This window comes from Lactuca virosa, chromosome 5, assembly GCF_052849685.1.
Source record: "Lactuca virosa cultivar CGN04683 chromosome 5, Lactuca_virosa_CGN04683_v6, whole genome shotgun sequence".
Classification (NCBI taxonomy): domain Eukaryota; kingdom Viridiplantae; phylum Streptophyta; class Magnoliopsida; order Asterales; family Asteraceae; genus Lactuca; species Lactuca virosa.
In genome coordinates, this window is record NC_136430.1 from 422700740 (window position 1) to 422715003 (window position 14264).

General features: G+C 31.7%; 1 protein-coding gene across 1 annotated transcript; it reads right to left on the reverse strand.

Moving 5' to 3' along the window:
* Nucleotides 1-6044: 6044 nt before the first annotated feature.
* Nucleotides 6045-8299, reverse strand: LOC145112623 (exocyst complex component EXO70H1-like). Its single transcript, XM_079048765.1, has one exon. It carries the CDS (start codon nucleotides 8125-8127, stop codon nucleotides 6187-6189), a length of 1941 nt encoding a protein of 646 aa, XP_078904891.1. The 5' UTR covers nucleotides 8128-8299; the 3' UTR covers nucleotides 6045-6186.
* Between the last annotated feature and the right edge of the window lie 5965 nt (nucleotides 8300-14264).

Consider the following 14264-nt stretch of genomic DNA (forward strand, 5'->3'; position numbering starts at 1 on the left):
TATAGAAATATACCAATTTCATTCGTTGATATAAACCATTGTATTTGATTTATGATTACATTTGATAACTCTCACATATTAACAACATCGATTACACAAGTTTCAGGAATGTTGCAAACAGAGGATATAACATTGATTATACACAGACTCACAAACAAACATAGGCCAGCACATTAAAAAAATCGATATAAAGGATATAATTTTGTTTCTGTAACTAAATGAATGAAACTAATATGCTTAAAGTAGATTGATTAATTTTTTTCATGACCTCTCAACATGAATACAATAATAACATGTAATAAGAACATAGTAAATGTAAGAAATTGGAGAAAAAAATGAAGAACAGAGTAAAGCAAGAACCTGGAAAAAAGAATTGGAGAAGAAGACCGATGAAGAAGAACACTGTAAATCGTAGGACTTAATCCAAAATTGTAAAAATAAAAACTTCAATGTAATTGTGTGTGTGTGTGTGTGTGTGTGTATATATATATATATATATATATATATATATATATATATATATATATATATATATATATATATATATATTCCAAAAAAATTGGGATCCTAAAATATAATCTTGGAGATTTTCGGCTATTCATCTCGGAAAAAAAAAGATATCACTTATATTGATTCAAAATTTCAAATTACTTGACTTGTTTATTTAATGAGTATTAAAATTCAAATCATTATCTCAAATTGATTCATTTTATATGGGATATACTGGGAGATAAATTCTGAATAATATTGACTTTAATTTTGACTCTCAAATATTTTGCTGATTTAGTGGGATTAGATTAGATTTTATAGGTTAATAATCAAATTATTGATATGCTTATTTAATAAGGTTTTTCAAAAAAAAAAAAAAAAAAAAAAAAAAAAACCTAAACAAGTTTGAATTTTCAAGCCAAAAACTATAAATAAAGGAGTTAAATTAGAAACAATATTAATCAGAGAAACTGATATCTCGTATATAGATAGAGTGATATCTTCAATTGATAACATAATTGTTGAATGTAAAGATTGTATAAGTATTAAATATTCTATAATTAAATGTAATTGTGTTTGATTTCTATTTGGAAAAGATGATGTCAACAATTTGATCTGATGTTGAAAAACATAGGATTGAAATATAATCAAAGGCCCTGATTGTTCATTTGTGAATTAAGAATTATCTTTTAATAATATTTAGGTATTAGTAAATAATGAATTAACTAAAACTTATGGAGAAGGACATTATGGTATTGTTATCATATTTGGGCAAATTTGGAGACAAAGGTAGCTCTTAAGACCAATGACTTATATAAGGCATGTAATCCCTTATGTCTCCGAACCCTAATTTGATTTCTCCTCTCTCTTTCTCTCAAATATTCTCCCATAAGGAGAATCTGATTTTGTTTGGAGCACAAGGAAGATAACTTAAAGATCTTGCTTGTTTGAAGTCAAAGATTGTGATTCTGATAAATAAACTGTCATTTGGGTTCTCTTAATTCTTCCTTACTACAACAAAAGAGAAATGGTCTATCTTTCTTGTAGGATAATTTAGTTGCATAGAGTTGAATAAACATATATCTTGTTCTATGGTTTCACCATTCCTCAACAAAACCAACCAAAACTCAAATAAAATGGAGAGTTTATTACCTTGCGAGTTCAAGAATCAAGAACCAGTTTAAGTATCCATTTGGTTGTATAATTCTGAAATTAGATGTTTCCCAGCATGATTTCAACAAGAGCTCACAAATTCTTCTCTTTTTTACTGCTTCCTGTCCCAAGCCCGGAGAAGGAAATGAAACTCCAATAGGGTTTTAACCCTTACATAAAGTTTCATATTTTACTATAAATTTCCGACTAATTAAATCATTTTGATTAGTTCCATGAACTTTACATTATCCAACTTAACTCCCCTTCTTATTGGCGATAAACACAAACCACTAATCTTTCACTTTTTCTCACAATTAATGCTTTAAGTACGGCATAGCAATATGCTTTCAAATATCCATGATACGTTAATTCTTATCACATGGAAGTTTTCTTCTTGAATTTCCATCATCCTTTATTTAATAGCATTTGGTTCATCAACTAGATAATTAAATAAACACCTTAATGGCATTTTCACATTTTTAAGGTCAAAACCGTCTAACTCTAACACCAAATCATACGTATATAATACTTTAGATTTATAATGAACGTGTTATTTAACAAAACTATCTCTTGATCTTAAATTTTGTACAATACGATAAAATATGAACCGGGTTTTTATTTCAATATTGATCGAGTTTATTATGACAGTCATCCAACATAAATTTTACACGTCATCTTATGCTTTTTAAACAAAACAATAAAAACAAGTTTAATACTTTGAAAAATGATCGACCTATCTTATGGAAACGTTCTTTTACTGGAGAAGCTTGGACTCCATTTTTAACCTTGCTATTTAGTATTCCCATCAATTGGTAAGAAAATGACACATGTTTGAGTTTACTCCAATAAGACCGTTTTATGCCGAATCATGTTTTTAATGTTTTAGTTCGGTAATGAACGAATGATTTTGATTGTTTTGTCTCTTGTATAAAATGATACTATTAAATTCTCTCGATTTAATTTTTTTATTCTACATGGTCACATGTTTGACTAGTTACACAGAACTTACTTATCATATCTGTTTAAATGATCTATAAAAAGTTAATATTATTAAATTAAAAAAAAAAAACTGAAAGTATTTTTTTAACAGTTAAATCACTTATGTTTGACAAAAGTAGCTATCACTTGGAAGCTGGTAGCGGATAATGAATAGTTGTTGGCTTGAAGTTGTAGTTTTTATTTGTTATATAAGTATTTGACAAAAACAACTGAAAGCTTTTGAAATATGTAAAATTATATAAAATGATAATTGTTTAAAGTAAATAAATATATAAATATATTTTAAAGGTAATTTTGGAAATTGATTTCAAAAGCTCAGTAGAGTTTTGTTAAACGTTACATTAAGTAGCTTTTAAATTTGGAGTGTTTTATTTAAACTAAAAAACAACGTGTATATTGTCAAACGAAGTTTTTTGTTTAAACTGGAACGTTTTGTCAAAAACTAAAAGCTAGAAACTCTTAAACGCTCTCAAACGCTCCGTGTCAAACACATCCTTAACCGTGAGTTTGTGACAGAAAATTAAGGCTAATATTTTTGAGAGTTTGTTGATTTATTACGTCATTAATATTAGGGTAAATTACACGAATGGTCCTTGTGGTTAGTTGTGATTTACGCGTTCCATTCCTAACTCTATTTTATAACTCCGACAAACGAAGTTTTTTGTTTAAACTGGAACGTTTTGTCAAAAACTAAAAGTTAGAAACTCTTAAACGCTCACAAACGCTCCGTGTCAAACACACCCTTAACTGTGAGTCTGTGACATAAAATTGTCTGTGACATAAAATTAAGGCTAATATTTTTGAGAGTTTGTTGATTTATTACGTGATTAATATTAGGGTAAATTACACGAATGGTCTTTGTGGTTAGGTGTGATTTACGCGTTCGGTTCCTAACTCTATTTTTTAACTCCGACAATCCTTATATTATGTTTTTATTGCATGTTTGGTCCCTAACAAACGTACAATAACCAATTTGCCCTTACTAATTTATTTTAATGTTTTCTTTTATTTTTTTTAATTAAGAGTAATGTTAAAAGTAATACTATTATTATATGTGGCCCACCAACTAAGGGGTCGTTTGATAGTTGCTGACTGAGAAAGTGTTGATTGAGAAAGGTCTGTCTGAGTAATAAATTCTGACTGACTAAGAAATCATGTTGTTTGATTATACATCTGACTGAATGTGCTGACTGATACAAAATGACAATTTTACCCTGGTGCTCTTTATAATAATAATAATAATAATAATAATAATAATAATAATAATAATAATAATAATAGTAATAATAATAATAATAATAACAATAATAATAATAATAATAATAATAATAATGTATACAAAACTTTCAGCATAAATGACATTAAATATACTATTTTAGAGATTAAAACACAAAAAAACCCTTTAGCTTGCTGGTAAACGCCATTGTGTGTACAGGGGAGACCCGAGTTCAATTCCCGTAACCTCCCATTTCACTTGTTGAGCTGTGATTTTTATTCAAAGGCCCAAGGGTATTATTGGAAAGCCTTGCTTCCTTCTGCCAACTCCTTTCTGGGTCAGGCATTTCTTACCGAGTCAGATGGCCAAAGTTGGATTATCAAACACATTTTGCTGACCGAGTCAGCCAAAAACGTCTGACTTGACTCGGTCAGACGCATATCAAACGGAGCCTTAAACCTTACCCCCATTTTCCTCATTCACGATCATAGATTCATGTCACCATTACAATCAACGGTCATTGGCCCAATGTTGCTGGTGACTACGCCCCTCACCTGAAGACGACTCCCATTTGTGCAAACACCCGACTCTATCTTTTTTTCTCTCTTTTCTCTTTTACGATCGAAAACCTTAAGAACCTCCCTCTCTGGTCGTGAGTGTGTGTATGAGAAACCCTAATCGATCATCTATGCAACACCCCACGCACCGTGTCCCTTAGTTGAAGGCGACTATCATACCCACCATCCCTGCTACTTAAGATGTTGATTTATGATTTTTAACCGTCCGTCAGATTTGCAACAAACCGCAAACATGAAGATGTTATTAATCAATTGGAATTAGAAGTCAATAGAAGATTTGGGTGTGACTAAAGCTTCAATAGAAATAGTTGTTGGAGCTGGTAGTCATCATTGTGTGGGGGAGGGCTATTTTAGTTCAAGTTTTTGCCCATGTTTTAAATAATTATCTGCAAACGGAATTTCATTGTTAGTTTTTAATCTATTTTGTTATTGTATTGTCGATGATGTGGTTATAAACTTATACATAAGAAGTTGCTGATCTTTGCTAAAATTGCGATGAGAAAAGGATGGTCAGAGTTTGAAACAGAATGTGAGAATGAATAATGTTTGGGTGTCCGATTTATGGTCACTATGTGTGACGTTAGGGAAACCATTTCAGATCTATATCCAATAAAGACAAGATGAAAGTGATCGAGGGAAGAAAGTGAGGAGGGCCGGTGGTGTGGGTTTTTCAATCAGACCAACATATTTCATTAATACTTATATATAAAAAACAAACGAAATCAGTATCGGTAAATAAGTCTTTTTAGAATAGACATGGACCAAACGTACAACAAAATTATATAATATGGATCATCCAAATTAAAAAAATATGTTAATGATCAAACATGTAAATTACTTCAAATCACTGAAAGCACTCGTGTAATTTACCATTAATATTATCATATCAAATTGATAGTTCGTCTACGATATCATATTTTATTTATTTATTTTTGAAACAACAAATCTAATGTATTTCTAAACTATTCATTAAATCCACATATGTATATAACATGACTTAAACCCTCAATTTCAAGGAAGAATGACAACATCGGGTACCTTGTGTTAGAAGCCCTACCATTATTTTAGATCCTTTACGTATTAAGTTTATTAAATAACTTCATTCTTATAAAATAAATGTAATAATTCATAAATAAACCCTATCCAAATTTTAAAGGTCGTTTTGTTTTTATCAACAAATTCTTTTTATATATGCGGAACTTTGAATGAAAAATATTTGTATTGTTGATCACGTCTTAGCATTTAATGATTTTATTATTTAAATCAATATAAAACCTTTTGGTCGTTACATATGTACTACATAAATATTTAAAAGATAAACATAAATAGTATCGAATAGCTTTGGAAATATTAAATTTATTCCTTAATTGAACAAGAAAAGGTCTTTTTCCATTTTTGAACGGCAAAAGGTTTTGTTTCTAATCTGTTTATAAATATTCGCCGATTTGGACGATTAATTTTATATTAAAAAACAAAATCAATATAAATTTTTTGATTAAGTTATTTAAAAGTTCACGTATTCATTTAGCTTAATTTTTAACTTTTCTGAATGATGAATCGTTCAACATCATAACAATAATGTATCTTAATTTTTTAGGAGTCAAAGAAAATGAATTATAATTTAATATTTAGCATTAAAAAAAACAACCAATTATTTATCCAAAAAAAGAAATTCTATTTCTTAAAACAAATTTGTCTTTTTACATTTATGATTTATCCCAAACAATAAAACAATATTTCTCCATGGCAGCCTCACCTACGTCGCGACAAAGGGCTAGAAGACGAAGATGAATGCGACGGCGTACCGGTGCCGGAACTTCCGGGACCACCGGTACTATGGAACAAGTCCGACAAGTGATTACCCAAATCGTCCGGTGCATATCTGACAACTGAATCAACACCTCTGAAAACATCTCTGTATCTATCGTAAAAAGTCCGGTAAACCGGCGATATCTTTTTGGCCACCGATATTTTAATTTCGTCTCGCATTTTCGAGTCGGGGATGACCCAGGTGGCTTGTTTCCGGCATGCGTAGTTGAATTCTAGATTGAATCGTCTGAAACACTCCCTCGCTGCTTCAATCGGTAAATTGTTTGGATTCTCCGGCAACGATGTCATAACTTTACTCCATGCCATTCGTTCGTAATTTGCAGCGTATTGTTTCAGTTTCTGTTCGTGTTTCACCAACCAATCTTCTCCGATCAGGAGTTTTAGATTAGAGCTATGAACCTTTGAAATGATGTAGTTTAAGTTGTTGACTAGAAAAAGGTACGACTGAGCTACATCCCGGTAGAACTCAGCGCTGGCGTCGATCTTACAGAGCAAAACCAGCACCAGCCATGCGAAGCGGGCGGAGATGGACGATGATTCTTCCGAACCGGTGCTTGAGAAGTACGATTCCGGCAATGGCGACTGGATCTGAAGTGGCCAGTCGGCTACAATGTCAGAGAGTGCTATGGCGTAGTCGCTTAAGAAAACTAAGTAGTTCATTACGTAACGTGTTAGAGGATGAATGCCGCCGCCGTGGACCGGAGTTTTGGATGTTTCCTTCTGGATCGCCGCCTCAAAATCCGTTAACATAGCTCGGACGGCGTCGCCGAGTTTCACGAGTGAAGTGACGGCCTGTGTCCGAACGACCACCATTGAATCGAACGAGAAGATCATTTCGATGTCCGGCCACTGCTCCGATATCGCGTTGTATAGATCCAATGTTCGGAACATTCTCTCCATTGATTTCTTCGATTTCGCTACGAACTCCGGGAATTCAAACAGCTGGATTGCTTTTTCCTTGCAGATATCGGAAAAGCACGATTCTCTGATCTTCTCCGATGACGAAAACACGTAGTCGCAGAGAATTCGTTCGCCGTAGAAGAGAGATTTCACAGCAACTTTTTCAGCGTGTACCCAGGTTTTAATTTTGGGCTCGATTACTTCCCATTCCATTTTGTTAACTTGATTTAAACTGTATTTCTCAACTCCGAGATTATACAGTGTCTCATCAACAATAGATTTCCTGATAATTTTGTATATCTTCACACATTCTTTTGCATATCCAGAAGAGATCATGCAATCAGCAACCGATTTAAGATCAGCCATAACTATTTCTGAAACGGAAACTCTTTCTCCGTCGGAAACTGTGTTTCCAGACGATGAAATCCGATCATCTTCTTCGGAAGCATCGTCGTCATCTGAAACACTTGATCTAGCTCTTGAGGAATGATTAGAAACAGACTCGGAGTCAAGAACATCTCTATTCGCAGATAAAATCTGATAAAATTCCTTCTCCAATCTCTTCATTGCAATCTGCATTAACTTCTGCGCATGAATGATCTTCTCCGAGCTAGCACTCTCCAAAACAAAGGAATGCATCGCCGACTGCAAATTCTTAACCGACTTCACAAACAATCGAGCTTCACGTCTGTCTCCGGTGAACAGATAATCCACTTTTGTGTAAAACGGAGAATCAAGGTCCCACCTACGGATGATTTGTTCGGCATACAACAAATCTTCTTCCATGATCGAAGCAGAAAAGGTTTGATGATGAGAAGGAGTGCTCATAGGAGACCTTGGAGTCCTAGCCGGAGATTGAGCAAATGAATGTGTAGGTGACGAAGCTTTCGACGACCTCGTCGGAGATTGAGCATAAGAATATGAAGGTGACGAAGCTTTTGATGTATAAAGCAAACCCTTCATGATTAATCGAAGTAATTTACAAGAAATTTCAAATTTTATTTAAGAAAACGATTGATTATGAGATGAACCCAATGAAAATTGAAAGGAAAAGAGATGAAATGAAATAAGTTTTGAACTGAAGATAGTGAAAGAGAATTGAAAGCAAAAGAGATGAAATGAAAGAAGTTTTGAACTGAAGATAGTGAAGGAGGTGGGGGTATTTATAAAGGAATGAGGGTAGCTGAAAACGTCAACGGATTTGCCACTTGAGGGCGAGAACGCGTGATGCAAAATATGAGGGGTTGTAATTTAATCAAACAAGTCAACAAAAATATATTGGTCAAAATAAAGAGAAATGTGTATTTTTGATTTTATACATACAACCAAGTAACTTGCAACATATATAAAGTCAAAAAACGATATACGAACGATAAAATGCATAAGACCAACAAGTTATAACAGCCGCTTCAACCTCATTTACACTTGTGTTGAAAGAGTAAGTATATGTCAACCTTGATTTGGAAATTTCGTTTAGAAATTGGCGAGTCTATAGAAGGAAAAATTACATATCCTTTTAATTTTTCTTTCTTACCCATTTTTTTTTAATCATTTTGAGATGATATTAACAAGTGTAATTAAAAAATGATTAATTTTATTAAATATTACAAGTGTCACAGTCTTAAATGTTAGGAATATAGTAAGAAAAAAGTATGAAATATATATATATATATATATATATATATATATATATATATATATATATATATATATATATATAAAATAGAAAACTACATGGTTTCCGATGTAAGTAAAATTGATAAAAATGAGAGTTATAAATACTAGTTGTGGGTTGGGCCGTATGTAGTGTTATAAAACTCGGGCGATTTGATCGAGTACTCAGCAAGTTACTCGGATTCAACCGTCTACTCATGCGAGATTTACCTATTTGGCCAAGAAAATCGAAAATCTTTCAAACTTGGTCCAACTTATCCAACTTTTTTTTAAAGAAGCTTAAACCAGTAAAAATCAATACAACATACAAAAGTAATATCAAAGGACTAAAACCAGTTTAAACATGAAATAAACCAAGTCTGAATCTTTTAACTTTTTTACTCAGTAACTCCACTCGACAATGTTGGAGTAGGAGCTAGAAAGCTTGATTGTTCAAAAAAATCCATAATAAATCTTCCAATCACCTTCCTTTTTATAAGTAACAAAAACCATATAGCTTTTACTTTACTTAACTCAATGTGGGATAGGTATATATAAACTTATAAATCAATTAACTTTGTCCTAAAAATTGTACAACAATATAATAAGGTAGGTCCTACAAAATTTCAAGGTGGTTCCTAATTTTTTTTTTCCATATATAACTTACTATAAGATTTGAAAATCAAGGTGAGTCATGGGAACCACCTACATCTATGTAAACTCAGCCCCTACATTTAGAGCATTACTAATATGGGATTATTGATTTTTGTTGGCAATTTGGTGTTATCAAACATTTTAGATGAAACATGTCATCTCATATCATTGGGAATTCAGAGAATCATATGATATCATTTGCAATAATGTTGAGTAAGTACAATTCACGACTTTGGTCCCCCCTCATGTGGCATTATGTCCATTTCACGGAACTGGATAAATGGTGGTGAGCGTTGGATACTTCATAAAATTTGTATTAACAGAAAACATATTGATAGTGTGGTGACCTTGGAGGAGAATAATGGAACTAGATGGTTTTCGTTGGTTCCGAAAAAAAAAAGGTTAATATTTTTGTTTGAAAAGCTATGTAAAACATATTGCATTCTAGATTTAATCTGTCTAAACGGGGTTTTGATCTGGTGTCTATTTCATATACAGTGCGTTGGGAGGGTGTGGAATCCATGTTCGTTGGCTTTTAATTTATGGTCCAAAGGAGGTAGGCGGTGTCAGATTGATTTGCCGATGTTCACGTCTATTTGAAATTTGCTTTTGTGGGTAGATGATACAATATCAAGCATTAGTATTCATAAGATGCAATGCATGAATTCAAGCACTTGATCTGTGGTTACTTATGGTTACCACTCATCATCGACTAGCTGTTTATGACCATTATTCATCATTCTCTTGGTTGCTTACGACCACCACTCGTCATTTTACCATCACAAGAAGAATATAACGAACATTATGACAACTTCCACTATTTCAAGAAAGGAGGTACGACGTGATAGTGCATTCATGCCTAAATTAGGGACATAAATGGTGTAGGCTTCCTTTACATTTTGTAATGCAATCACATTCTGTGTATGTATGTAACTATTCGTTCTCCTAAATATTTCATATAACTCTTTGAAATTTATACATATCAACATCATTTACTAACAAAAGCTCATGCAATAAAAAAAATATAAGAGTTTGTGACATATATATCTCAAAATTGAAAATCTCTATATGGAAGTTAGACTAAACTAACATCCACCTGGATCTTCTATTTTATTAGAGTCCAAACATGTCCAAGTAATCAAATACATATGCTTAATAACCACAACAAAGTTCGGTAACACTAACACTAACATTATATTCTCAATTTGACCAATTCATTTCCTTTGACACTTATTAGGCAGTGTCTAACTTTTTATTCTCTTATATCATCACCTTCCATATATTCCATCTAATAAACATATCATTCCAAAACATAATTTTCCAAATTTCTACCAATTTTAACTTTTGAGTCAAACACATGAATCTTTGTTAGCACCTCTTACTCATTAACATGTTTATAACGAAATATTTGAAACAAAACATTATCAATTCATAACTATCTTTACCATACTTATATCCCTTCATAAATAATTTTCCTCATTCAGTCGTATTCAAATGGGTCTTAACTTAATCTATAATAATAATAATAATAATAATCCAAATCAAGGTCTAAATCATGTTGTTATCACAATTAAAGGTGTTTATAACACTATTTTTTTATAATCTACTACCAATTTCATCTTTCACATATACTGACTTTTGGAATTTTTGGAAATAAAATGAACTTTATTCCACTTAAAACAAACACATCAAACCTTGGTCAACGGGTCAAACCCAACTAGATTTAGTTATGTATGGATCGTGCATAAGTTGTTGTTGGGTTGACTTTGACTGCACAAACTAGTAGGCATATAACTTTTCTATTTTTTTCTTCATACTTAGGCACATACTAGGTACCCCTTGCCCTCACAAACTGTATTAGAACTAGACTCCCACATCTACTTTCTTTTCCTTTAACCAAAAATGTATGTTTGATGTTTCTAAACTCCCTATACATGTGCAAACAACTTTACACAAGCCAAATATCTCATTCTTGAATGCATTAGGGTATTTCTCTAATGTAGTTGATATACTAAACACTAAGAATTTCTTGCACACTTTCATATTTATATCATCTTTAGGTAATGTACTTTCATATTCTTAACATCTTAGGCATTCCAAGATTATCATATCATTTATATGGTGTTTCTAAGTATTTTTCATCCATTAATTTATTACTTTAACCATATCACATCTATAAATCCTCTTTGTCCCATATTTTGAGAAATAGTCTCATATTTTAGGATTTTTCCCAATTATTGCATAAACACATATATACAGTCCAACTAATGTATTAGAACCAACGTTGTAGAACTCGTTACTCGGTACTTATTCGGCCGACTACCGAGTAGCGAGTTCTCGGGAGTATTCGCGAGTACTCGGGGAGTACTCGGATTTGGTAATTCATGTAGAAATATTTTTAAGGAAATTATATATGTCAAAATAATAAGTTAAAAGCATAAGTTGATTGAAATATATAACAAAATTAGAGACATGTGAATACACAAAAATTGAAAAACACATAATGGGCTCACTTTCATGAATAATTACTGAAAATTTAAGATATATATGTAGTAATAATCACATGTGTGTTAAATAATAAATCATTAAGTATATTATACATATTAATCACTGAGTTGAACGGGTTTACAACACTGCTCAGTTCAGTAAGAGCCGATTGGGGAGTACTCGGGATTCTGTAACTCGCCTCGGTAAGGGGCCGAGTAGCGAGTACTCGGGGGAGTAATCGGGCAACTCGGCGAATTTACAACATTGATTAGAACTAGACTCCCATATCTACTTTCTTTTCCTTTAACCAAAAATGTATGTTTGATGTTTCTAAACTCCCTATTCATGTGCAAACAACTTTACACAAGCCAAATATCTCATTCTTGAATGCATTAGGGTATTTCTCTAATATAGTTGATATACTAAACACTAAGAATTTCTTGCACACTTTCATATTTATATCATCTTTAGGTAATGTACTTTCATATTCTTAACATCTTAGGCATTCCAAGATTATCATATCATTTATATGGTGTTTCTAAGTATTTTTCATCCATTAATTTATTACTTTAACCATATCACATCTATAAATCCTCTTTGTCCCATATTTTAAGAAATAGCCACATATTTTAGGATTTTCCCAATTATTGCATAAACACATATATGCAGTCGAACTAATGTATTAGAACTAGACTCCCATATCTATTTTCTTTTCCTTTAACCAAAAATGTATGTTTGATGTTTCTAAACTCCCTATTCATGTGCAAACAACTTTACACAAGCCAAATATAATGCATTAGGGTATTTCTCTAATGTAGTTGATATATTAAACACTAAGAATTTCTTGCACACTTTCATATTTATATCATCTTTAGGTAATGTACTTTCATATTCTTAACATCTTAGGCATTCCAAGATTATCATATCATTTATATGGTGTTTCTAAGTATTTTTCATGCATTAATTTATTACTTTAACCATATAACATCTACAAATCCTCTTTGTCCCAAATTTTGAGAAATATCCACATATTTTAGGATTTTTCCCAATTATTGCATAAATACATATATGCAGTCCAAGTAATGCATGCATCAATATTCAACATGAACATTATCAATTAAAAACATACTACTTTATAAAATTTCAAGCATTATCCATATATGTTTGTCTTATAATTATAGACATTTTTAGGATGTTACATTAGGTGTTAGAATATGCATGAGTGTTAATACTACAAAATCCATTGGTCCAAAAATAGTAGCTTACATGATTGGTATATAATCACAAAAAAAAACAAAACAAAACAAAGGTTAGTCGTATACTTTGAATTATGGACTTGAGGATACACTATGTGTAAGGACCTTAAATTTAGAGAAAGTTAACTTTTAGTTAAATATTGACCAAAAGGGAAAAATGGTCAATTATGAGAAAAAGATGAGATTATGAAGTTGTGACTTCATGGAAATGGTCAATAAGAGGTTAAGTCACTTAGAATATGTTAGATGAGTAAGTTTAAGAGAAAGAATGCATGAGAAGATGCATTTATATCGATTTTGAGGTTGGAGAAGGATCAAGAAGTGATCAGTGGTGCATATGGATTAGATTCGAGAAGAGAAGCTCACAAGGTAATCATTTCAACCATTGTTAATCTAGTTAGGGATTTAAAGGTGTCTTGATTAATTGAGCTAATTATGTTAGATTAAAGTAAAAAAAAAGCTTGTTTGTAGAGTTAGAGAAGATGTTTAGATGCCTTAAAAAGGCTTATATGTGATTTCCATGAGTTTAATCAATCCAATGAGAGTTAGGGTTTGAAACCCTAACTAGTGATTATGTTAACTGATGCATTAGAGTAGATTGTGATAAATTAGCTATTATGGGATGCTTAATTCATCAATTGTATGAGCTTAAGAGATAGAAAATGAAAATATAGAATATTGATCCACTAAGTGGTCATTTTAACCTTAAGAGGCATTAAGCTCTTAATAGGCTAATACAAGTCTTAAGATGCTTGTGTATCTGTATCATTATGCCTAAGAGCAAAGAAGATGGATCCAAATGCATCAATGACAGAGTAGAGGAACATGGGACAATTAGTCTTCACTAATTGATAAGGTGAGTTGTAATTCTCATTCTTTCTCTCTCTCTCTCTCTCTCTCTCTCTCTCTCTCTTTCTCTTTAGATTTATGTTATATATATATATATATATATATATATATATATATATAGAAACACATACACACACACACATATATATATATATATATATATATATATATATATATATATATATATATATATGTGTGTGT

What these genes read in the sequence shown, in the direction of transcription:
- LOC145112623 (XM_079048765.1), bottom strand. Translation starts at nt 8,127, where the DNA reads ATGAAGGGTTTGCTTTATACATCAAAAGCTTCGTCACCTTCATATTCT.